At 36.2% G+C, this 27,333-nt stretch overlaps 1 protein-coding gene across 12 annotated transcripts in view; it reads left to right on the top strand.

Annotated features, from left to right (window-relative positions):
* The window catches only part of LOC137645986 (phosphatase and actin regulator 1-like), an 868,819-nt gene that overhangs the window by 782,380 nt on the left and 59,106 nt on the right, over positions 1–27,333 (top strand). For 6 of the 12 annotated variants that reach the window (XM_068379105.1, XM_068379104.1, XM_068379100.1 and 3 more), the window contains 3 exons: positions 698–1,024; positions 3,296–3,382; positions 25,053–25,311. In XM_068379105.1, coding sequence (XP_068235206.1) covers positions 698–1,024; positions 3,296–3,382; positions 25,053–25,311 — 673 coding nt within the window. Of the gene's footprint in view, positions 164–697; positions 1,025–3,295; positions 3,383–25,052; positions 25,312–27,333 lie in introns of all 12 variants that reach the window. The other 6 variants (XM_068379094.1, XM_068379095.1, XM_068379102.1 and 3 more) reach the window with 2 other exon arrangements.

The raw sequence follows: 27,333 nt of genomic DNA, 5'->3' as shown, positions 1-27,333 counted from the left end.
GTTGCTCCCACACACTCTGGTGGTGCCAGTGTCTTCCCCTCAGCTTACCTACCCACCAACACCACCACCACCACGTACTCTTTCCCCTCTGTGTATTCGTCGACCAGCGTAGGCAGCAGTGCAGCAGCTGTGCGGCCCACTCCCTCGCGGACTTCCCTTCCTGGTGAGTCCTTGGACCCAGAACACCACCAACAACAACAACAGCAACAACAGCATGACTGCTGCCAGCATGATGACCAGCCAGCATGACAAGTCAGCATGGACACCTGCACCTCCTATGTCCTCAGCCAGTCGCCAGCTTTATAATTTCCTTTGCCTATATTACACAATTTATTTTATTTATCTATACATTGCATACACTTCACGATATTTGTAAATTTTTTGTGACCAGTCTAGGGAATAGTTTTCTGGGAATGTCAGTGTTCACATCCACTTGTGCGTAGTGCAATCACCAAAAAGTTTATTTAAATTAGGTCATATAATCAATGTTTTAAGATTAAGACTTCTTTTTTCGTAAAGTAGAGCAGATCATTTCAATTTTTTATGACACTAGTGCCTGTGTGTGTTCCATTATATATTGGCTCATTAAATAATATTTTGCTTAGCAAACATTTTATTTTAATGTTCTAAATGCAATTTCTCATGTTTATGCTAAATCTTGTTTGCTTCAGGTTTTAATGTTAGATTATCATTCCAGTTTCTGATGGCGGAATTGGAGGTGTGCAAGTTTTACCTACGGAAATTCCAAGTGGCCTACATCCTGTCCACCAGAGGGATACCCACACTTACTATGGTGGACAGAGTTCTGCCGATGACCATTACATGACCCACCATGTTCCACATTTACCCGAGCCGCCGATTCCAGTATCAGAAATTGGCCCAATACCACCACCACCTATGTTTTCTTCACCATCACCAGTCGTACACCCTAGAAGTCATCCGCCCCCACCATATCACCCACCAACTTCGGGTACTGGAGTACAGAATGCAATGGGTCACAATCTCTCTAACTCAGAATATGGAGGTAAGTTGGTCTTCTGTATTTAAGAGTAGTAAAGATTTAGACTTTGCTCTGGTGATTAGTTAAAATGTGTTATAGTAAATAACTATCAATAACTGTCAGTAGTGTTGATGGAATTCTTTTCTGGAAAAAGGCAACCTATAACATGTATATATGGTACTGTTGTATATGTAAATACAATACAGTATTTTTTTTTATAAGAAGGATTCCATTATCCATTATTTATGAAGAGCAATATGGGAAGAGAAAATAATGTCTACAGTCTGAGAGGAGTCTAATGGTATGTATCGATAATCAAGCACAAAGGGGATGTCATGGAATGTGGTAACTACAGGGGAATTAAACTAACTGAGCATGGTTTAAAAGTTTCGGAGAGGGTACTAGATGAGAGAGATTGTGAAAATTGAGAAACAGAAGTATGGATTCATGAGGGGGAAAGGGATTGTAGATGTCATCTTATAGCAAGGCAGTTACAGGAAAAGAGGCCACAGGAAAACCAGAAGCTCTTCTGCTCTTTTTTAGCTCTAGACAAGGCTTATGATAGAATACCATGAGAAGTGATTAGTTTGTTGCTTTAGGAAGAGGAAAGTCCTGCAGAAGTTGATTAGAATGGTAAAGATGATGTACAAAAGAACAAAGACAAAAGTATTAACAGCTGTTGGGCTAAATAGAAACCTTTTAAGTTTGTTGTATTACACCAGGGATCAGTATTAAGACTATTTTTATTTGTGGTGGTCATAGATGTGTTAAATGAAGTGATCAGAAATACAGAGTTGTGGGAGTTACTATATGATAACGATTTAGTGATTACCACTAAAAACATGGAATACTTACACACAGTGGTTGTAGAGTCGCAAGAGACTTTTAAGAAGTGTGACTTAAGAGTAAATGGGGATAAGACTGAAGCTATGGTAAGCAATAAGGAAGGTAAGGACAGGATAGCCATACATGAAAGTAAAGGATCCGTTATAAAACGGGCAGAACAGTTTAGATACTTGGGATCTACTATATGTCAGGAGGGAGGATGTGAGGCTGAAGTTGAAAATAGCATAAAAGCAGCTTGAGGGAAGTGTAGGGAGGCAGCAGAATTGGTATGTGATAAGAAAATGCCAATCACGTTAAAAATCCAAGATCTTTAGCTACGAAATAAGACCATTAAAAATATATGGATCAGAAATGTGGGCTCTTAGATGAAAAGAATGCAAAGCTTTATAGAACATGGATTAGAATACTGAGGTGGATTATGGGAATATCACTGCTTAAAAGATTGGAAAATGATGAAATGAGAAGGTTCGGATCACATATCAGAATTTATCTCCCCCATGGAATTTGTAACATCAATCTAATAATGCCGAAGAATTTATCTACCAGTATTTTAGAACCTATTTCATTGTTGAAATGAAAATCTGTAATTAGCGTATTATTTTATGAGAAAATATAGATATCGTTTATAGGTATTCGGTTGTATTTTCCTATAGACTATGTACAAAGAAACTGCTTTAAAAGCATAAAGTCTATTTTTATCATGTAATTAGATTATGGGTAAACAAAATAGATTACTTCCAAAGTGCCAAAGAATATTAAAGAAAGTAAAGATTTTCACAGCGAAAAAAATTTCAGACTGGTGAAGTGCAGCATTATATATGGATATAATTAATAGCAAGTTGATTTACATAGCAAAACAGAAATAAGACATCAGAAAATTTGAGCAAATTTTTGGATGTTTTGAATTGTTTTTGCAAGACTATTAATTATCCTCAATACTGAATTTTAACTCATGCTCTTGAATTGGTTTTGTTTAAAGTATCATACCACTCTACCACTTTATAAGGCAAGGATTTACCAGTTACAGTACATACATTGAAACTTAAGACTAATAGTAATTTTTGTACTGTATATTTAGTCAAGAAGGTCAGTGATATATAATTTTCATATTAGTGCTGAATGTTTTTAGTTGGTAGTAATCAGTCGGACTGAAATTTACTTAAATTGATTTTAATATATTAAAATTGCCTGGGCATACTCTTGTAGCTAATTGTATTCATTGTATTATAAAAAGTTGTGTTGTGCTGTTCTGCCCTAACATTTAAAAAGGACATGCTGTGCTATCAGCTATCTTGTGTTGTTTCAGTCAGTATATATGAATGTAAAACCTAGAGATCTAGTTTTTAACAAGAAGTACAGTAGAAGCAATTATAGATGGTAATTAGCTTTTTAATAGTATTTTGCAATGTGTTTCTTTGTTTTTCAAATGTGTGTACACTTGACTTGCAGTAAAAATCGATGATGAAGTGAAAAGCAGTACAGCTAATGGCATCCTCGGCTGGTTTGAGGCCAGAATGGCGGATTTTGCTAATGCTGGTAATTTAGTACTATGTGTAGTTTCAAATACATTCTTAAACTAACAAAATGAATGTGTATGTAAACTAATTTTTTGCTTTAACTAACCAATCTTGGGTGTACCAAGTTTCAAATTACTATATCATTCAGTACTGTAGTTGCAAAATGGATATTCCTGGATATTTGACAAGAGGGCTACCATTATAAACAAAAATTTTATTTTTATTTTTTGGACATTTTTAGTGATCTTCAAGAGACCTGATAAAATGACAGAACTGTATAATGTTCATTTTCTCTTAACTTTTTAATGCTTAATGACACTGGATAGTTACGTTGTAATTTTTTCCAAATTCAGTTTTGCAGTTTGTGGTAAATTAGTTAGTATCTATTCATTTCTACCTTTTAAATAGTGTACTGTACAATCGTTATTTGTGTTATGCATTCTCAATTATTTTTGAGTGTCCCATGCTTTTGAATAGGTTTGTAGGTACAGTATTCACACATTTTTTCATCGTTGACTTGTCCCATGGAAGCACTTGAAAATTATTGATTTTAAAGGAAATGAAAATACATATGTAAATTGCTGGCAATACAAATATGACTTAAATTGAAAATAGAAATTACTGTACCGTAAATTATTTTGTATTACTAAATCTATTCTAATAAATAAATGACAGACTTTGAAGGATAGAAAGCTGTCAATAACAAATACATGAAAATTAAATGTACAGTAGGGTCATGGTAGTAGTCATTACACAAAATATTGTATAGAGGTTGAAATATTGTGTTTGAGAATTGGGTTGCATCTCTCCAATGCTTTGTTAATAATTAAAACCCCCTCATGATCCAGTCCCCATCTATAAAGAATACATTGCAACATTAACCATTAAACACATTTTGTATAACTGCCCATATCTCAGCCAACAGTGAATGCCAAGTCTTAGATTACTCAAAGGATTTTTTTTTTAGATTCTACAACATTTTAGATTGTTTTATGAAGTTATATACAAGCAAAACCTCCAAGCCAGCCCTCTGAAATTTCAGGTTTTTAACATTTTGATCTAGTAACTTCTAGTTGAACTTTTTAACTAATGTGGCTATATGAACAGGGATATTGAGAGCTCTTGCATGTGGCATGCAGGATTTACACCCTCTCTTTGATTACAAAGTTGTTTTTATTGATAGAATATGCTTCCCAAGTCATCACATTACCGTGCTGTTTTACAACTTGAAAGCTTCTAGGTTTAAGTGATTAAATTTCAGAATCTTGAAGAAAACTTTATCCTTGGAAGGAATATCTTTATTGAAAAATGAGAGTGCTCTAAAATGGTGTGTTCATACAAAGTACAGACTGTAGTCCTTTCAAAATAAAACCCAATCTCAGCTGTTATACTAAGCTCAGAATTCTAGCGTGTTTCATAATGTTGGCTTACTACCCTTACCTATCAGGTTTTTAAGTGGTGGTAATCTACTGTATTAAGATAAGGTTATTTACCTTTATGATACAACCTGTTTAGGTCAGCTATGTGAGAGCTCAGTGTGGCTTTTTGTGTGGTTAATGTATCTTTATCTTGTAGTCAGGAAATAATTAAGATAGAATATTCAATAACATCTCTTAGCCACTCCATTTACTTGATTTTATTTGGTGTAGTCATCTTCATTGTCACACAAATTTCTTCAATACAAATCAATGAAGATGACTACACCAAATAAAATCAAGTAAATGAGAGTGGCCTAGAGATGGTACTACAAGATCGAAGTATGAAATGCACTAACTTTCATCTTCTTCATCTCTCTGGGCTTCACAACATATGGCAAATGAATACTGGAGAAGATTCATTGAAATTGTACAAACTTAACATAAGCAACACAGGAAAGTATAACTGTCACAAAAATTTGCTTATGGTAAGTTTGTACTTTTTCAATGAATCTTCTCCAGTATTCATTTGCCATATGTTGTGAAGCTCAGAGAGAAGAAGATGAAAGTTAGTGTATTTTATACTTAGATATTGTAGTACCTGAGAGTCTCCACCAGAAAGAAGCATTAACATTTGTTTGTGTAATTTCAGCTCTTGTCACATAAGACATAGTGTTGGGTTGAATGATATACTGTACCGGTAATTTAAGTGTTTTGAAGTGTTCCATCATCCTGATTTGGGTAACAGTTGCTCATATTAGGTTCCATCTAAATATTTTCAAGTTACGTCCTCTTAATCTTTTGAAATTAGGTTTTGTGGTGTGACATTTACTATACAATTGAACATATAAAATATGCTTTTAACTGCTGTTAGGGAATGAGTGACAATTAAAAAATAAATAAATGAAAATAAAACTAAATTTATTGTGGTAGGAAAGAAAAAAGTTAATAAACCTTGGCAACATCCAAGTGAATTTTGTCCCAATATCTAGTAAAAGTTTGTGACCTTGTTATTACTGGATCATAAATTGTCTTTGTTCAAATAGATAATGTATGAATCGGGGGATATCTTCTCAGAAACATTGCTTTTGTAAAGAAATATCTGTAGGAATGTTCTTTTAAGAAACTCTGGATTAACTGTGTTATTACCAGAATTTTGGCTACTTCAGATATTTATTACAATGAACTCAAAAGACAACTTAGTTGTAAGATATGATAAACAGAAGCAAGATTAATAATGGATGTTCCATAAAGACAAAAAATTATCACTTTACTGGTTGAGCTACACTGGGTGCCTATTAAAGCAGAATAATTTTTAAGATATGTGCAGTGACTCCGCAAATTATCAGAACTGGATATCCAAAATATATTAGAGATTTGCCACACATCATACAGCCAAAAAAGTGTGACGGTACGAGACTGGCTACGGATGGCTTCAAGTACAGTGATTGGAAAATGCTCTTTGACTGGGGGTTCTAGAGCTTTCAGCTATCTGACCTCATGATTTTTATAACAAGCTCCCAATTGACAAAAGAACACCTGATGGTATAAAAAAGTCTTTCAAGAAGAAACTGAAGACTTTCTTGTTTACCGAGTGTTATGATAACATGGATTTGACAATTAACACATACTATGCTGTATGATTCTACAAATGCTTGAAGCATATTCATGACAAACAGCTCTTGTGATTTCTGCAGCATGGGGACTTTCCGTGTAGAGCAACACCAGGAAAGCACTCTGAAGTAAAGTATAGAAAATCCTGCCTGTATGGTCTTTACAATGACCCGTATTCTTTTTCTTTATTAATTACTCAGTTTGATGATGGTTCTGCTTCGAGGTGATGATGCAGTAATGATATCACCCATAGCAGATGAATTGTAGCATTAAAGGTGGGGTGTTTCCCTTACATATGCTAAGTCTGTGCTTTGCATGTTGATACACTGGCCTTAGAGCAGAGGAGACAATATTTCCCCGGGGGTTGTCATATTGGTTTCTGTGTTTTAGCATTTTGCAGGAAAATCCTTAGAGACCACACACCACCTTCCTAAAAATAAGTTTTCCTTCGTCAAACCCCTTTTTACAGTAGCCAGTAGCAGTAAATATTGTATGGTAGATGATAGGTGAAAAGTCTTTTTTTTAAGATGCAAATATGGCCTCTTATGTGAGATATAGCAATAGTAGAGAGAAAGGTAAAGCCCTAAGGTGTAATAAATGCAATTTTACCTAGATGGCTTAGTGTTGTGTCTGGCTACCCAGGCTCGGTTAGTGCCGTATCTACCTCGCCTTCTTTCCTTGCCATCTGCCTCATTTTTATCTTTCTTTAGCCTGCCCTTCTCCTTCCAAGGTCTTTGCAGGTCCTTCAGTTCTGGATTTCAGCTGTTTAGGTTGACATGAAGAAAATGTTACGCGATTTATCCAAATTCCTTCATTTTATTTTGCACTCCATTATACCTGAAAGTGCCTCAGTGCAAGGGGTGTGTCTTTCTGTTATTCAAACCCAACTACCTGCTACGGCCAAATGGGGGTAAAAGGTAATCTCCTTATGCTCATCAGAACTTACTTCCTCTGTTTGTGCTAAGATGCCTTCCACTACACCATGCAGGCACAGATTTCCATGTAATTTTTGACCTCCTAGTAACTGACAATAGCTCCTCTAAAGAAATTGTCTCCTTTCCAAACCTGTTCCTCTTGAAGATGTTGGTTATGCCTTCAAACCTATCTCTAAGAAAGATTAGGTCAATCCCCAAACTTATCTCTTAAGAAATATTTTGGTCATGCCCTCAAATCTAATTTCTTTGAAATGCACCAAGTTTTTCCCTGCTTCCAAACAAAGAAATTTCAATGTTTGTACTGAACAAGTCCAGCCTCAAGCCTTAGCAGAGGAATATCAAGGGATGTTAGGGGAGACAATAAAGGGAAGAGTCTTTCTGTTCAATGATGGGTCACAAGACACTGAAGAGTGATGTAAACTTTTCCACACCATCAACATATACCAGCTGTCATTGTTTGCTGTTATGGGGTCATCTGTCATAATTAGAGAAATTTGTTCCTCACAGCTATCTACATCGTCACATTCATGGCGTCTAAAGTGACACTGGTCACCAATCATCATCCCACCCCATCAGCTAGTTCGTATGGGACAGAAAGTGAGGCCTCATCTAGATTGGTGGCTGAAGGAAGAGAATCTTTTGAAAGAAACTCCTTTGGATTGTCCTGCCTCAGAGCTGCTACATTTTTCAAATGAGTCATAAGAAGGTTGGGGCACCCATCCATTGAAACAATTTGCTGCATGTCACTGGTCATGAGAAGAGCCTGCTTATCATCTTTCTAGAACTGAAAGAGTGGGCATTAAACAACACAGTCGTGATGTTGGCTAGATTCATTCCAACAAAAGGATTGCGATTGCAACACCTTAAGTCGGCAAGGACAAGTCATATCAGAGTGGGCCCTTCATCCTCAAATGGTGAGTAGCCTCTTGACATGATGGGGTTCCCAATGATTGACTTCTTTGCAACAAGACTTAACAAAAAGCTCCTGATTTACTGCTCACTAGTTTAGAATCGGGCAGTGGCATTAGAGAAAACATTTCAACATTGCTGGCTATGCTCTTCATCCATTTTGTCTGATTCAAATGATGAGATCCAGGAGGCTATCTACCCCAAAACTCAAAATGACGTTAGTAGCCCCCAAGTGGCCCCAAGAAGAATGGTACACTGAAATTCTAATGTTTCTGACTGAGGTTCTGAGTGTGTTACCCATTTTGCCCAACTTACTCAAACCAGCCCCACAACTCTGTGACATCCCTGCCACTTCATGGTTGGAAGGTATTCAGCATCCGAGTGAAAGGCTTTCCGTGAGATGTCTGGATACCTTTGAAAGTCTTGCACAGCAGTTTACCAAGCAAAATGGGCCATCTTTTATTGATGTGGAGGAGTTCTCTCAGACCCTTTATTCAATTGATTGTAGACTTCCTTGTGTTTCTGCGTAGAGAAAAGCTCCTTAGCCAAGTTTTCAGACTGAGAGACATAGATCTGCCTTTGTTTTGGCATTAGTAATTCTCATGAAGAGCTTTTAGCTGTTGTTTTCTAAGAGACAACTCAAACTCTCAGCATGGAATGTGGCCAGAGTTTTGAGTTCTCCTGAAAAGGGCACCCAATGAGCCTTTTAAGACAGGCATTGGACATGGGCTTTTCTCCTGGCCTCCCTTGCGAAGATAGTGGAAGAGCTGCACTGCTTATCGTATTTATTTAGTCATTTCAAGGAGTGAAGAAAAGTTTTGCTCTTCTTCATTCCAGAGTTTGTGGCAAAAAATAAAAAAACTGGCTGTAGATTATACCAGGTTAAAAATTTTCTCCATCTCTTCACTTAGGGAAGCAATGACAACCCAGACAAATTACTTCTTTGCCTCTGTTAGGGCACTGATGCTACATGAAGCACACCTGGCCCTTCATGCCAGGACTATAGAACCTCTTTATTAGCTCTGGCAGTATAAGAAGCTCTTTCTCCTTTTGAATTCAAGTGAGACGGAGGAACCGGCAAAGGCTTATGCTCACAAGGTTAGAGTAGTAAGTGCCATGGTAGCTGCTTTTAGGAATGAATTATAAGTGGGCCCGAGTTCTGATGGGCAAAGTCTAGAAAGGCCATACAACCTTCACAGTCCAATATGGGAATGCACTTGCATCACTTTATATGTTTTCTTTAGGATCTGTAATAGCAGCTCGGCAAGTGGTGTAGCCACCTAGCTTCCTCGCAGAATAAGAAGCATCTTATCCAAGATAGAGGTTGCGATGTTGGTCTAGGATGAGAGTAAAAATTTTTGCCATTTTTTCCTCTTCTCCTCCTCCCTTAGAGTGTAGCAGTCTAAGTATTAATTTGCTGGATTGGTCTTTGATGCAAGTAACCTTCCATACTGAATTACTATTCTATTTTGAATTAAGATACAGTTTAAATGCTTTTCCCCTATCCTCCTGATGAAGAGGACGATGGATGATAAGGTAAACTCTTCACATTTTTCTAGCCTTTCAATGAAGACATGTCCCTTGGGGATATACGTTCCTCCGTGACCGTTTGTCTAAGTCAGAAACTTGGCCCTATCACGTGAATTTCAGGTTACTGTATTGAAGGTGTATTGGATTCAACACTATTGCTCTTCCTAAAGACTGAGTGTTTGATATCCTTGGGATTTTAAACCAGCCAGTTTGGTTAAGGATAAGTCTTCCATTGAAGGACGAGGGCTTGTATCTGGGTACAGTAATTCCTCAGTTATTTCGGGGATTCCGTTCCAGACCCCCTGATAGCTTAAATCTGTGAAGTAGATATAAGAAATTTAAAATATTTTTACTTTTTACTTTTCATTATGAATTCAAGCTTTTATAGACCTGACACACTTATAAACACCCATTATACACTCTTAAAGCAGATTTTTAACCTGAAACTTACTTTTACTGTACTGTAGACATCCTTACATACACGTAAATGGAAAAAATTATAATTTGAATACTTATTACCGTAGGTACTGCTCGGCCAGGCAATACCGTTTATGGAACTATGTACATCTACTGTGGTAAAACAATGCAACCACAGTATATTTAAAGTAAACAGGATTTTGATAAAACATATTTTACATAACTGTCCAATAATAATGCATGTAATATTCACATATTAGAATAGTATTATGGAATAAAAACATAGCAAATATATCTTTTCCATTGGTTACATTTATAAGATGATCGAGACTACTGTACCTTCCATGCTTTCAAAATCAGCGTATTTACGTAAACTACCTAAGGATTTTTTTTCCTCCTGCTAAAAAAGGGATTTTGATGAAGGAAATATCTATTTCTGGGCGAGGAACCTGTGTCTCTCCGTGAAATGCTTCTCTAGCACCATTTCTAAGGCATAGATATTGCTGAATATACCAGAGAAAAAAAAAAGAAAAAAAAAGAGATGCATGGAATGCCAGGAATAAACCTAGCTCGCTCACTCATTGAGTGTCTGTATAGAAAACTGGGGCGTGATTGAACCACAACCATAGATCCCTCACCTATTAGACCTCTCCTTCATCAACATCCCCCCTCTCTACCCCTACATCTCCCCACCCCCTATGCTCATTCCTCCCAGCACCCGAAGCTTGGACCAACCAGGGCGAGGGAAAAAGGGAAAGGGTGGGTTCACTGGGCGACACAGGTTCCTCGCCCAGAAATAATTTTTCCTTCGTCAAAATCCCTTTTCTGGGCTCGACCTGTGTCGCTCCGTGAAATCATAACAGAGAAATGGTACAAGCTTGGGAAGAATTGAACACAAGGGACTGAAACTAAAAACATATAATGCAAAAAGAGAGTTTAATAATACAAAAATATTTACAAATATAAAACATAAGATATACAAAACAGACAGATAAACTGGGTACTCTCTCAAAATGAAAATGCCATTACAACAAATAAAAAACAAATAAAAATACAAATTCCAAGCAAACAATGCACATCAAAAATACAGCAAGAACGGTAGGGGGAGTAGGCAAGGCAGGCTAAATCCACTCCTTATAAGGAGACAAGATAAAAAAAAACATAAGGGGGAAAGAAAAAAGGACCTACAGTATTTACAATGATTCGTCTCTTTCTGGAGGAATTATACTCCCAGCCGCCACTGTCGCAAATTTAAGGGCCTCCAAGGATTTTAAATTGTGATGCTTAAAGATTGTAGGAGATTTCCATCCGGTGTACCTTTTCAAATCTTCAAAATTCATGTTATGGAAATAATTAACTGAGGTTGCCATAGCTCGGACATCATGGGCATGAGGAACCGAGAGAGGATAGGCTTGTTTAATGAAATAAAGTACTGTATTTGTTGCCGAATTCCCTTTAGGGAAAAGAGTTCCGCCACGTTCCCGAATAAGGAAAGGACCTGAAGATGTAGAAGAAGTTCTACGTAAATAACCTTTGATTGTGTAGACAGGACACTGGAAAGGATCCTGAGGAAGTGGAACAATTTTCCACGGGGTCCATCGAGACTGGGGATCTTCATTTTTAGCTAAGAACAGTCTATCCGGCGAGAGTAAGACCTCCCCAGATGGAAGAAATTCAATGTGACCCGGATCTCTGGATAAGGCTGATAGCTCAGATATTCTAGCACCGGAAGCCAAACTCAACAAAAATAACGTTTTCGTAAGGATCGTTATGTAAGAGCAAGAATCATTATCAGTATCAGAAGGACATCATTGAGGAACCAAGAAATCGCAGCAGGTAGAGTTGCTGGTTTCAATTTAGTACAAGCTTTGGGAATGGATGCAAAGTACGAATCCGAAAGGTCAATATTGAACCCAGATTGAAAAATTCTCTTCAAGGCGGACTTAATGGTCCTTGCAGCTAAACCCCCTTCAAACAAAGTTCGAAAAAAGGTAACTGCTAGATTGGGAGTCATCGTTCTAACATCCGAATCCATCAGAAACTTGGCCAACTTCCTAACAGCAGAATCATACTGCCGAAGAGTAGAATCCCTCTTATCCGACTCCAGGAACAAAGTGTTAATAGGATCGATAGCAGCATCCTTCAGAGCAGTAAATTTCATGAAGCCATAAAGTTAGGGCACTCGGAATTCTTGAGGAAGCTGACGCACTGCGAGTTTGTACTGTTTGAGACAGCAACGGGTTGGGAAGCCGTCGAGGCTGGGGACCCAGCTCTGCTAGGAGAGGAAACCAATTGCTCTTCGGCCAGGTGGGGGCCACGAGGGCTACTTGACCGTGGAAAGACCGAAGCCTGTCCAGAACTCGCATCAACATGTTGATCGGAGGAAAAAGGTAGATCCTCTGCCAGGTGTTCCAGTCGAGAGACATGGCATCCGTGTCATAAGCCTGAGGGTCCAGGTTGGGGGCTACGTAACACCGGAGTTTGTGGTTGGTCTTCGTGGCAAAGAGGTCCACCTGGAGACCTGAAACTTGCTGGCAAATCCAATGGAACGATTGGCGGTCCAGAGGGAGGCGATGTAAAGTCTGTTAACCAAGTACAATATCCGGAGCCCAGAACAATGAGTCGAACGAATAAACCGTCCAAAAGAAAACAAAAATAAATAAGTTCTCAGAATACGGGATACCCACCGGAGTGGGAAATGTAAGCAAGAAAGAACAAACAGACTAAAAATCAAATCTCAAAAGTCATAGGCTCCGGATAAACAGGTGAATAAAGAGGTGCCGGAAGGCATGAGAAATTTCGGCGTATAAAAACAGAAATATAAAAATAACACAATATAATATAATAAAATAAAATCTCCCAAAAATAACGCCGGATTACATGCGTAAGATCCGGCGCAAAACGCAATGAATATAAACTTAATGTACAATGTTAAAATACACTAAAAGCTCTGCCGCAATCGCCCTCCCCGACACTTGAAAAACTAACAAATATAGGGTAAAGAACGGTATCAGAACAGAGTGAAGTGTCTGAAACCGACCAAAGAAACCAATATAGAAAATCTCTTAGCCCCCGAATCCTTAACCATTTTGAAATGGGGACCATGATCCAGGTGAACACTTTAGGTACTGTTTTGAGAATGAAACAAAGACACTAGAATTGTTAAGGCTTTGACCCTGTTGATGGAATGACTGTACACTATATCCTCATTTTGAGATGAATAGGAATAGGTAAATATGTATCTATTGAGGTTTATTGAAAACATACAATTTTATTTTTTGCCCCCCTCCCCCCCAGAACTGTCGAATGTGTTTACATTGAAAACTTTATAACATAATTACAGTTTCTGTACAGTTTCAGGAAACAGAATTATAAGTGATTTTCTAAATACAGTAGGATAATTTTTTTTGGAAGTTGACCGTGAAATAGAAAATTGAGTCCTTTCAGTAAGTCATATCAGAAGTACTTGTATTCTTTACTTTGCGTTTGCAATTAGAAGCTAGTTAACCCCGGTCATCTCAATATATTTATAGTTTATGATGGAAATACTATACTCATTGTAAATTTACTCTTCATGAATTTAATACTGTAAACTTTACAGTAAATGATACATTACAAACTAATGCTATAGTGATTTTTTCATCATGTTAATTGATTTATCATGTGTTTTTTTTTTAATTTATTATTGAATGGCAACTTACATTGTAGTGACACACGCGTAAGCCACAAATAAGAAAATAAAAACTGGAAGTATTCATTTGATATGTACAGTATTTTGAAGGTATTTTAACAACTGCCATTAGTAACATGTTTCTTGTGTTTTGGCCTCATATTAATATCAAATACTGCACTTATTTTTGTGAATCTTTCAGCATGTCAACTTGTGTTTGATAATCATCGGTTGAATATATTTTATAAATTTTGTTCAGGATCTGAAGGTTTGGATTTTACTGAATTAAAAAATAGATTAGCTATCGTATAGTTTAAAAATCAATGCATGTTTTTTTATATTTGTGAAAAAGGAAAGGAGAGGGGAAAATTAACTTTTTTTTCTTTTTTTCAAATTCATTTTTATTCCAGTGTTGGCAAGGGCCTCATTGTAAAGCATTTAGGAAAAAGAACCTGCATGTTATTTTATACTAATTTTTATTGAGAATAGTTTTTTAAAATTGCACATCCTAGATTCTGTTAGGTGCTGATTCAAGATTTTTATAACGAATGGTTACAGCCATATCTGCAATAATACTTTCTAACAGCTTTTGTAGTCATTTTTCCCTTCATGCTTATTGTTTTGCTTCTATATTTTTACAAGAATATAAAGAAAAGTAGCTGCCAGTCATGTGGAACAGGCATGCTTTCTTTTTTTTCTTTTTTAATTGTTGATGTATTTTATATTTTGATATTTCTTTTATATACTTGTATAGGTATCAACATGCGTCATTAATTATAACTTATTGATTAAAATTTTGTATTAGGGACTTTATTTTATAAATTTATTCCATCTTAATTCCATATCTGTGCTACAGTTGAATTGTTATTGAATTCTTTGTCATTCTGATACTTCTTCATTTTTTCTACGAATCTCACCTGATGTTCATATTGCTTCTTCGCCTTAAGCTTGGTTTATTGATGTTTACCCCTAAAATTAAAAAAAAAACCCGTTTCTTTCCTTTCAATAAATTTGTCTCTAGTAAAGTAATGAGACACTAGTGGTAAATGGCAAAAAGTAAAGTGCCAGGACAATTGTTATACAGTTTTTCTGTTGCCATCTCTATAACTCAACATACCCCTCTTCGAGATGTGATAAATGTTATTGTATTTGGAGTTGTCTCCCTCTGGATTTATTATTATTATTATTATTATTATTATTATCATTATTACTAGCTAAGCTATAACCCTAGTTGGAAAAGCGAGATGCTATAAGCCCAAGGGCTCCAACAGGGAAAAGTAGCCCAGTGAGGAAAGGAAATAAACAAGCAATATTAAAGTGATGAAAAATTAAAATGTTCAAACATTAACAACATCAAAACAGATATTTGATATATAAACTATAAAAGGACTTTTAAGCCTGTTCAACATAAAAACATTTACTGCGAGTTTGAACTTTTAAAGTTCTACTGATTTAACTACCTGCTTAGGAAGATCATTCCACAACTTGGTCACAGCTGGAATAAAACCTTTAGAGCAGGGGTTCTCAACCTTTTTGGCCCATGCACCCCTTTCATCATTTGCAATGATGTCATTCCCCCCCCCCCCCCGCCGCTTCCCGTATTTTCCAAATTTGTCTGTCTGAAAAAGTGCACTGTATATAATATGCAAATATTACTAAAAATCCTTTTATTATCTATTTTTTCAAACGGTATTATACATTTAAAGCTTTACATGGATTATTTTTATAATGGAATATTACAAATTATATGCAAATTGAAAATATCGATGGATATATAAAATTTGAATGAAAGTAAAATAGTTTTTTTTAGATTTATAAGAACTATTTAACAGGCCAAACTGAAGCTGATGCAACAAACAAAAAGTTCGATAGGGTAACAAGATATTATAAATCTGTAATCATTTTTATTCAGAAGATTTCATTTCATCGATTGACGAAACCTGTGATTGTTTTTTCTTAGCCAATTCTGGGATACGCGGATGGGTGCTTGAAAGAGCACAACGCAGGTAATTTTCTAACTCTAGTCTACTGCGCTGCTTCGTTTTAATTTGTAACAGAGTTGAAAAGCCTGACTCGCAAAGATGTCGATACAACCGGAAGCAATACACGGATAGCCATTTCTGCCACTTTTGGGTAGGAATCGCACATCAGAGGCCAAAATTCTTTTATTGATTTCTCATCGAACATATCTCTTACACCCGAATCACTTTTTAACTCCAAAAACTCACCTTGACAATCATCAGGAACTTTTTCAACCGACAGTTTGAATGGATTTCTGACTAAATCCAACTCATCATCACTAAGTTCGTGAAAATATCGTCTGAATTCATTTTCCAGTGATGTCAAATGCTACAAAATATCATTTTTTGCAAATTGTGGAAGCACCTTGTCTTCACCACAAACATCAAGATTGGATGACAGTTTCTCAAACATTACTACATTTTCTGCTTTTACCCTTTTCTTCTAATTTTCAGGCTTGCTCATGAAAGCTTCCAAGGCATCTGCGAATTCTATAATGTCTGTATTCCTTCCTTGCATCTGAAGATTCAGTTTATTCAGTTGCTCAATTATATCAACAAAATAGGCAAGACGCATGACCCATTCCTCATCACTCAGCCAGGCAGGAAATTCTGTTTTACCTTGCACTTCAAAAAACAATTTGAGCTCATCTCTAAGCTCAAATACTCGCTCAGTTACATTTCCTCTTGAACGCCAACGAACATTTGTGTGAAAAAGAAGCGAATGATGGGTTGCATCCATATCAGTGCATAACTGCTTGAAAAGTCGTGAGTTGAGAGCCCCTCCTTTGACGAAATTTACAATTTTAATTGTTTGATCCACAACCTTCTCTAGTGAAGCAGGAAGTGTTTTTGAGGCTAGTGTCTGACGATGGCTCATACAATGAATGTCTTTCACTTTAGGAGCTCGCCTTTTCACACATACTTGGAATTCTGATTTTGTCCCTAACATAGCTGGTGCTACATCTGTACAACACCCACTGATATTATCCCACGAAAGATTTTCTGATTCAAAAAAAGATGAAACCTTCTCCAAAATATCAGAGGCCTTGGTAGTTAGTTCCAGAGGAGAACAAAAGAAAACTCCTCTTTAAATGAACCTGAGTGAACATACCTTGCAAACACCATCAACTGGGAACATGATGCCACATAAGTTGATTCATCAAGTTGAATTGAAAATAAGCTAAATGCTGAAGACTTTATCTCCTGCACAACTTGATCCTTGATTTTAGCTTCTCAGTTATTTATAGTCCAGGAGTTCCCAACCTTGGAATTGCCAAGTAATTTTCTTGAAACCTACCTATCTCCCTAGCCATCTGTCTCTTCTTCAGTACCTTTAACAATCCTAGGATTAACTTGGGTGGTCACTTGTATATTACTGTCTAATCCATTTTTCCTGGGCCAGCACATGATATATTGCAAGCCCACGTGACAGGCTGGTTACGCCAAAGCCTATAATTGCTCTCCTCACCCATAAACTTACTTCGGTCACAATTCACCCCCCTGAAAGCCCAAAATTCACCCCTGGGGGTGAATTTCACCCCCATTGAGAACCTCTGCTTTAGAGTACTGTGTAGTACTGAGCCTCATGATGGAGAAGGCCTGACTATTAAAATTAACTGCATTCCTAGTATTACGAACAGGATGGAACTGTCCGGAAAAAATCTGAATGTAAAGGATGGTCAGAATTGTAAAAAATCTTGTGCAACATGCATAATGAACTAATTGAACGACGGTCTCAGAGATTAACATCTAGATCAGGAATAAGAAATTTAATAGACCACAAGTTCCTGTCCAACAAATTAAGATGAGAATCAGCAGCTGAAGATGGTCGAATACTGAATCATTATTTCCCATCAAAAATAATGTAGACGTGAATAATTTTCTAGTGGCATGACACATTACCATTAAAAAGGTGATGCAAATACATAGTTTTTACGCAAATATTAAATGCAATAACAAAACTCACAGTGCAAATAAAAACGTGAGTCATTTTAACATAAAACTTCACCTTTTTGGTTGTGATATGATGGCGTAAGTGAATGTCGGTGTGGGGGGGGGGGGAGAGAAGTTATTGCCAGGATGCGGAATCCCCTTCTATAAAAACATCTGGTTATTGAGGTTTGAGAGTTTCTTCCCTTTTCTGCGCTTTGGGGCAGGATTTTCTTCAATTAAAAACTGATTGTTGCTTTTGCCTATTTTTCTTAATTTTTTGATAATGTGACATTACATTATTGTTGAAAAGGTTTACAGTCCTACTGGTTACTATGGTAACAGGATGGGTTTTTTCAACTAAAGCTTAAACTTACCCAGGAGACATAACCTTAGCCAAAGTCTTTGGCGGTTTATTTTGAATGTGTTCCAACTCTTCTGTAGTAAGCTTGGTACTGGGTGTTCCAATAGCTTGTCGACATCGTCATTTTTGACCTCCAAGCCCATGTTTTGTCTCAAGGAAACTGTCATTCACAATTTTGTTATTTGTACTAAAGCCTTCAAAATCTTGCTCTGGTACACACACAGGCCAGAGTTTCTTCTGGGCTGAATTCATAGTGCTGTAGGTCACTTGGTTCCACGAATTATCAATAAGGTTAACACAATTAAGAATATGAAAATGATTTTTCCAAAATTCTCTCAAAGTTAGCCGAGTGTCATTAGTGACTTCAAAACACTTCCGAAACAAGGCTAAAGTATATAATTTCTTTAAATTATAAGTGACCTGTTGGTCCATGGGTTGTAGCAAAGGAGTTGTGTAAGGAGGCAGATATTCAACTTTAAGTCTAACTCCTTGACTAAATCCTCATCCAAGCCTGGAGAGTGGGCAGAAGCATTATCTAACAAGAGAAGGCATTTTAGTGGAAAGCTCTTTACAGTTCTTGCAAATATGCTTTCACATTTGGTGCAGAAACTTTATGTACCCACTCAGTAAAAAATTGCTGGGTTACCCAGGCCTTTAAATTAGCACGCCACATGACAGGCAATGCATTCTTTATGACCTTCTTTTATAACACACTTGGGTTGTTGGCATGATAAACTAACAATGGCTTAACCTTAAAATCTCCCCTTCCATTACTACACAGCAGAAGAGTAAGCCTATCTTCATTGGCTTGTACCCTGGTAATGCTCTTTCTTCTTAATAAAGGTTCTCCTCTGTATATTTTTCCAAAACAACCCAGTTTCGTTGGTGTTGAACACCTGTTGAGGCGTATAACCTTCTTCGGTTATAAGTTACCAAACTTAGTGACAAATATATCAACTGCTTCATTATTTGAACTCGCTGCCTCTTCATGCCTTATTACATTGTGTATTCCACTTCTGTACTTAAACTTTTCAAACCACCCCCTATTATCCTTGAATATAAAATCACTGGTAGTACACGTACCAGGGTTCTTTTCGCTAAATCTTTATAGATTTCTAGCGCCTTTTCACAAATAGGGCCTTGGCTTCGTCAAAGTAGTCGCTCCTTTAGCAACATTATCTTTTTTTATTTCTTTACAGTATTCTTTAAAATAGTCAGTATTGTCAACTTAGCCATGGAGTATTCGAGAGTAAAGTAATATCCGAAACACACATTCCATTTACGTGCTTGGTAATGATTTCCTTTTTCAGTTATATAGTTGTTTGCTCTGTTTTCCTTTTACCTCAACCACTTTCACTCTATTCTTTTGACCCATGTTTTAGTGGTAATGAATTAAATATAAAAAGGATGAAATACAAAGATATAGCACAGTGTATAGTAACATTAAAAATGATCCTGAACGTACAGAGCATGCGAAACTGCGACCAACACGTAACTGATGGCGTTCGGCTTGGCGGGCTTTACTCGCACTGGTCGAGTACTGAATATTTGTTCGAGAAAAGGGGCATTTTTACTCAAACTTTCTGGTTGAAAATGGATTTTTTTCGAGCTTCAAGACTTGAATACAGAGGTTCTGCTGTAATTATTGCATAGGGATAGTACTATGATTCAAATTCACCATTGTACAAAGTGCAATTGCTTCACTGTTCCTCTCAAGGAAGTATGTTCCAAGTTCAAATGCTAATGAAACTCTTTTAATTCGGGGGGAAATTCAGAGAATGTTAGCTAATTGTTTTTAGCAGAGATGGCGAGGAATATGATACGCCAGCACCATTCTCTAAACTAGCCAAGTTTTGATTGTAATGTGCTTCAAAACTCCTAACTTATTTAGCTTCATTTGTTTAATCTCTGGTGGCCAGTGTGTCTCACTTGTAAAAGGTAATTCTGTTCTTACCTGGCTAGTTGCTAACCCTAACTTGACTTCCTCAGTTGGATCTAGGGTAATAGTGCTACATTTAGCAAGGGCTTTGAATGTTCTCTGCGTATTACAGTAAAGTCGAAATCCTCTTGTAGGGCCTCAACTTCTTAATTTCTCTAGATCCTGCATCTGCTAAACCCTTGCATTCCTGTATTCCTAATCACTACTTTAGGCAACTAGATTGCGAGGCAGAAGGTAGTCTAGATCCTATCATTCATCCATTCGCTAAAGTAAACGCTCTTAAGCAACCCTGTTTTCCATTTGTGGATGGTGTTTCATATTGTATGATTCTCTTAACACAAATGGTGTTGGTGATGATTTTGCTAAAGCTGATCAATTTCATTGTTTCAGTTGGCATTGCACATAGTTTTGTTTGTTAATCTGGCTCATCACGAGTTAATGTTACCTTGGTAATGGTAAACACTAATATCTCATGCCCAAGAAGGTTGCCGTACAAACCAATCTCATTAGACTACCCAATTCAGAGGTGATTCATCCAAATCCATCTGTGCCCTATCTAACTATCTGGAGTCTATCCATTGCAGTATCAGAACCTAGGGTCTTTGCATCCCTCTATATTGTCTTTGATGGGTTCTAAAAGACAGCTGACCATTATTTTATATCATAAGGCACTGGAATGTCTCTTTTTATCGGTGCCAATCTAAGAATGTATCAGTGACTAGAATTAGCTACAATAATATGGGTAGAAATTTTTTACTTTGTCTTTTTATGAAATTAATTTTTAAACAATGCATATAAGGTTTGATTTGGTACTCGAGCATCTAGGACTAGGTCTAGCCATCTTGGGTATTATAATGAAGGTAATTATGACTTATAGTGTTAAAAGCCGTCCAGTAATCGGGTCTATTTTTTAGCATTTGGATGTAGTTTTACAGTATATAAAAGGTTAAACTTTTGAATCGGAAAATCTTTTACTTATAAATATCACAGCTAAAACGCTTTAACTATTAGCATTGGCTTTAGCTAAATGCATAATAAACTAAGCACCATCTTTTGAGGTAGGCTTTGTCAACAGAAAGGAATTTTTTTGTCTTTTGCATTCCTTCAGAAAAAAAAAAATGTTTTGACGGAGAAACTTATTTTGTAGTTAAAGAACTGTGTGGTTTCCAGGGACTTGGTTGTTTAAGACTAGAACAGGGAATCCAATATGACCTGATGACCAAAGAAATATTGTTCCCTGCACTAGGGCCAGTGTATCAATATGCAGAGCATGGACTCGGTGAATATATGGGAGACCTGAAATTTCAGGATCATTTGATCTTGACTGCATGTCTGCTACACATGTCATGCACAGCATTCTAGAAAAGAACCATCATTCCAGTTTATGATAATGCACCTACATCGTCAAGAAGCCCCAAAACTCCATTCGATTATTGTCGCCATCAAGAGAACATCTGTTTATAAGCCTACTGTCCTTTAAGTATTATTAAGATGAAGTACTTGTGTTCAGCTTAATTCTTGCACTTGGGTATTTGACTGAAGAGTTTAATTTGGGATAATTCTTTCATTATGGTGCCTGCATTCTTCTAAAGTGCATTGTTTACCTTTTCGGGAATTTACGGGTTCGGGTGGTGTCGCTATTCATGCATGTTTTCTTTATCAGTTAGGTCCCTTATACCCAAGCAACCTTTCCCTCCGTCACTAATCAATTGCCCAAATTTTTTTGCATATTCTGGCCAGACTGTACTGTGTTTGTTATAAATATATGGATTTGCCATTGGATGACTTAGTTAAAAAGCCTGATGGCATTTCCACTCTCTCAATGGAGATTCAAGGATCCATCTCTGAGGGCATGCCCCCGGCTCAACCCCAAAGGAGATTGTGCTGATGCATCAAAAGAGTTCTCTTAATAATCTAGGGGCAGTCTGCCACAACTTTTTCATTTCGCTGGTTAGGGTTCAGGATATTAGGAGAGTACACCTACATATCATAGTTTATGTAGAAATCAATCTTTTGAAAGAGTTTTAGAGACATCTCAATGGCATATCCTGTTGGTGTTTGCTGTACAAGAGTCTTGGGTTTCTTATTGAGATTGCTAGGCTCTAGGTTGTATAGTGGATGTTGGTGATGTTTTCTTTCAATATATTGGTGTTCAGTTGATTAATAATTTTCCTATTTCTGTAATTTATCAAATATCTTTGGAAAACATCCCGAAGACCTGTATTTCAAGGATGGTTTGTTACCAGTAATGTAGACCAGTTTGCTGTAGAATTTTATGATTTTATACTTTTTTTTTTAAATTTAATAATGCTTATTTCTCTTCTCCACTGGCGTCCTACCTCAATCGGAGTATGGGAGTTAGCAATATGAATCTCATGGGGGGTTCATAGAGATAAACAGCATTTTAGTAATAGCATTGACTTGTATGTCAAGAAGACAGAGAATATGTCAACTTCAAAACTGAATAACAAAGGCCCTGGTGCTTTGCTTCTTGCCATTGGCAGCTAGTGTGTCTCATTACTTTATGAGAGGCATGTGTATATTGAAAGACACTTTTTATAAATTTTGGGAGAAAATGTTGATGAACTTAGCTTCTGGAGAAGCAATATGAAGATCAAGAAGAGTATAGAAATAACTTGATTTTAGTATTGGAATAGTGGTTTTTATTTTTTATGCAATTCTGTTCCTTTGTTTCCTAAAAACCAAATTACATAGTACACTTAAGCAAGTCAGGCCTAAATATTCCTCCAATGTGTAAAATTATTTAAATTGGCTATTTTTTATAGTAAGGTGTTTTTGTTTGCACTTGGCATCTTAAATTTTTATACCTTGTGGTATATTCCCTTTTAAAATTTACAAAAAAAGTGTTTTGTGATCTTGAGTGATATGAAAAAAAAGAGATGTATAGCATAACATTTTTTTTCATTTTTCATTGATAATTGACATTGAAAGTAACTTTCTCAGCTGGGAATACATTGGCCATGAATTAGTTTCTATGTTGAGTATTCAATTACTTTAAAGTTGAATGTTTAAAAAAAAGATTATCAAGCATTGAATATTGTTACGAATAGAACATTTTATGAAGACTTTACAAAGGTTAGTTCAATAGTTTGTCTACTCAAGATATTTGATATTATTTAAAGATTTTACTTTTGCGAGGTTTTAGGAATGGGTGTTGAATTACAATACTTTATCAGAAAAAGAAATTTGTATGTATCAAAGACACGTCAATCCTGAGTCGTCATAGTGTTGTATGCTTTGTTAACTAAAGGCCACACAATCTAGTATGTTCATGGTTTGAGCAAATGAACTCGATTCCCAGGTGTATAAAGGCTACCCATGATGAGGAGGTTCTCACTCATATGGTCACTCAACTTTGTCCTCAATTATTTTGTCAAATCTTTGTGGACTTAAATTTTTTAACTTTCATTTTAATCTCATATTTTCCTGAACTGCCTATCATTATTTCTCATTTGGATTTTGGTTTTGAGGGAATAATCGATACTGCCTATTTCTATCTAAAAGGATTTTGTTAATTAAGGTAGCATCTTGGCAATAGTGTTCTATTGTAAGTCAAGTGAGCTCATTACAATACCTTATGCTACTGTAACATATTTATTGAGAACAATATCCTTAGTTATTCATCCACCTACAGTTTCTGACTTATCACCTTATAACAAAAACTTCCAATTGTTTGCTTTTCTTTTTTATCACTACCAGCAATATTATCTCTTAAAAAGGGAAAAGAAAGATGTCTTTACCTTTTGCATATTCCTTTAGGGTTAAATTGCTGTATTCTTTATAGGAAAAAAAACAAATATGAATCTTTCAGTCACTGCCAACAAGGGTTGAAAAAGCATTTTTGTTATGGGTTCATTAGTTGCACACTGATCTTAAATTCTTGGTAGAAATAAAGGTACCCTTTATAGTTCTTTTGGTGCATATATCACTTTGGTAAAACTGCTTGTATCTTTTCCAATTCATGTTCCTCTTAGCAAAATATATTTATGAACTACTGTACATTTTTTTATCAAAGTGTCACTATCACGAGAGGGTTTCTATTCCTTGGGACTTTAGTCTTCTCCCGAGTTCATTGTAAAGGCTCGATTGATTAGTCACCGAGATGATTTTTCAAAATAACTTGCCTCCCTTACATACAATAGTTCAATAGGGATGGCAGGGGTGAGATACTTCTTGATCTGAAAGGGTGTCTGAAAGGATATTTTGTTGTCCTTGTCATATCTTCTGTGACTGGAAGTCACTTGTCTAGTCCTTAAAATGTTTGTAGCTTTGTAGCTTTGTTACTGAAAAGGCTGACAACAGTTTTAGAGAAGTATTATCACAAGGTAGAACTAGGTAAGACTAATTTAATTCATGATATATTTAATTTATCATTTTGTGATTAGATTAAACCTTAACTTTTTCAAGATCAGATAGCTATGATTAAGGTATCATTTAATTTTATAAATGTGTAGTTTATTCATTTTTTTATTTTGTTACAGTTTATTTGTATTCATAATTTTGAGATTTTAGATTAATGTACATCCAAAGTCTGAAATGGTTAGAACTAGGACAGATTGTCATATGTGAAACATAGTTGTGGTGTAGGTTAACATTTAATTTTTGGCAGTTGGAATATAGTTTTGTTAAGAAAATGCTGTTGCCACAGTTTATAACTCGAGTATTAGCTCTGCTGAGGTACACTGCTGAATACGGGGGCTCTAAATCACCCCATTAACAATGCTACACGTTATTTCCTTGTTTGTGCGTCTATTGTTTGTATATGCCCCTACTCTTCCATTTTATGGGGTTTTGATTATAGTTTCCTAATTTATAATTTTGCTCGTAATTAACACCTCAATGAAAATTTACGTTATAGTACATTTATTGTGATATATTGGAGTTGTGTAATGTTTGTTTATTCAGTTCTCTACTTATATTTTCAGAAGATGATATTGAGGAGGAGGATGATGGCACAGAGGTCGATGGAGTTTTGTATTTCAATAGTAATCATGGACCATATGTTGACACTTCTCAAGTAGAAGAAGTCCCTGCTCGTGAACCAAGATTAGATGCAAAGCCTCTTAAATCTGCCCTTAAAAAGAAAAATACCTCAGGAACTGCCAATGGTTCTGCTGGGACACCCCCAGCGGGAACACCCACTGATGGTAGCAAGCCATTAAGTGTACGACAAGATGGCAATAGGTAATATTTATATGCATTTCTATTTATATAGGTTTCTTGCTTATATTGATTGTATTCAACTACTTTCTTGTTTGGTATTTACTGATGTAACTAACTCATAACTGCTATTTAGGAATGGTGATGAAACATTGATTTATGGAGAGGATAACAATTAGCTGAAATATTAAATTTTTGCAAAGATGATAGATTTATACTAAATGCTCTCGTAACTTCTTTATTCAGCTGTGAATAATGAAATTTATTAAAAAATTATTCAATGTGTCCCATTCCTTGCTTTTTGTTTATTAATGTTTCAGTATTTCCCCTTTAGGAACACGGATATCCAGTAATGGTTTGTTACTAATTATAACCCCTATCTATGCACTATGAATCTTAAAAGATAATTTTATGTCTTTTAGTATGAAAGTACTAAGAATTTTTTCTTGAATAATATATTCAATAACTGGTCTAAAATTTGTTTAGGAAGTGGTCAAATCTGTAGGTGTTTAACATAACTGACATTTATAAGAATTTAGTGGATAAAGCAAGACTCTTTACTTGAAATGACATATGATAAACAAAAAATAGATAATGGAAGTGGTGTATATAGTTTATTGGGTGTTGCTGGAAAAGTGGGTTATTCTATTTCTATAGCATGACGAGGAATATTGTCTAAGATTTTTAATTTACAAAAATATTTTCCTTTACTTTTTAAAATGTTTTTTGTGGTTTTATTGATATTTTTCATAATTCATAGACCATATTTAAATAAAATTAATGGAGATATCAGAATGTGGTATTTTTGTTTTATACTAAACATTTTAATTCTATTTTAATTATTTTAATCCACATTTTACAGCTTCCATTGATGGTTTTCAGTTTTAGGAAATATAATTTTTAATCTTTAGGTCTTGCTCTTTTTCAAACTTCTGTGAATTTAGATTTTTTTTTACATATATAAAAGGAACTATAATTTAGATATGTTACTGTTTTAAACTTTTGCAGAGAGAGTATAAAACAAGATTGTTGTTGCACGGATACAAACCCTCATCTTTTAATAGGATTGTTTTCAGCTTGGCTAGAACTGATGGTCTCAAAATTTATAACGGTGTTGATATTTACTGACGACAGTGGTGAAGCCTCGCCCCCCACCAAGTACACTACGTAGCCACTTTATATTTATATGCCAGAAAGTACAGATGTACTCCCGGTTCCGCTAGCTGGGTGTTATGGTATTTTGTTTTTTCTTCTAGAAAATGGTCAGCAGATTGTTGTGTGCAGGGAATTTTATGGAAGAAAAAGGAATGTTTTCCAATTTTCCCTATAACTGTACCAGACTGTAACCTGCCTATATTCACTCTGTTCCTGTTTAACAGCTTGCTTGTTGCTGTTTATTCCCTGTGAGTGTGGACTAGTGACATTGGTGTCCTTGTAACAGAAAGTGAGACATTGCTGCACACTGTTGATTAAAGTAGAACTTCAAGCTAGCCATTCACCTCTGCCGCACCTTTTTCTTTTGACACTACCGGTAGGAATGAAAGAAGTCCGTCCTTGTCTTTCCCCTTTATGGACGAAATAGTTCTATAAGACTGATTGATAGGACTAGAGTATATGTGGCTTCTACAGTAGCAGAGTATACGTGGCTTCTACAGTGACTCTCCCCATGGGAGAGCATTTGTTGCCCAAGAGTTCCAGTTACTCTTCACCGAAGACAAAGAATAAGACGACCGAGAGATGAAAAGATTAGCATAACTGTTTATATTCTTGTGCACTCCTTCAGAAACACCACCTCACCTATTTGCACATTCCAATTTACTATGTGTGTACTGCATATCATCTATTTGTGTGTACATGCTCTTACAGGACTTCTGCAACACCTGTTTGTGTGCGTTCCCATTAGCACCCTTCATGCAGTGTATCTAGTTCTCAGAAGCATGACAAGAATGTCATTCGCTCCTAGGGATCTACTCTCTACATCTGACAGCAGGTGTAGTTTTACATCCTCAGAAGACCAGCCTTCTCAGTGCCGAGAGAATTATGACG

The sequence above is a fragment of the Palaemon carinicauda genome, chromosome 8 (assembly GCF_036898095.1).
Source record: "Palaemon carinicauda isolate YSFRI2023 chromosome 8, ASM3689809v2, whole genome shotgun sequence".
Classification (NCBI taxonomy): Eukaryota; Metazoa; Arthropoda; class Malacostraca; order Decapoda; family Palaemonidae; genus Palaemon; species Palaemon carinicauda.
This window is presented reverse-complemented; position numbering and strand designations above follow the sequence as displayed.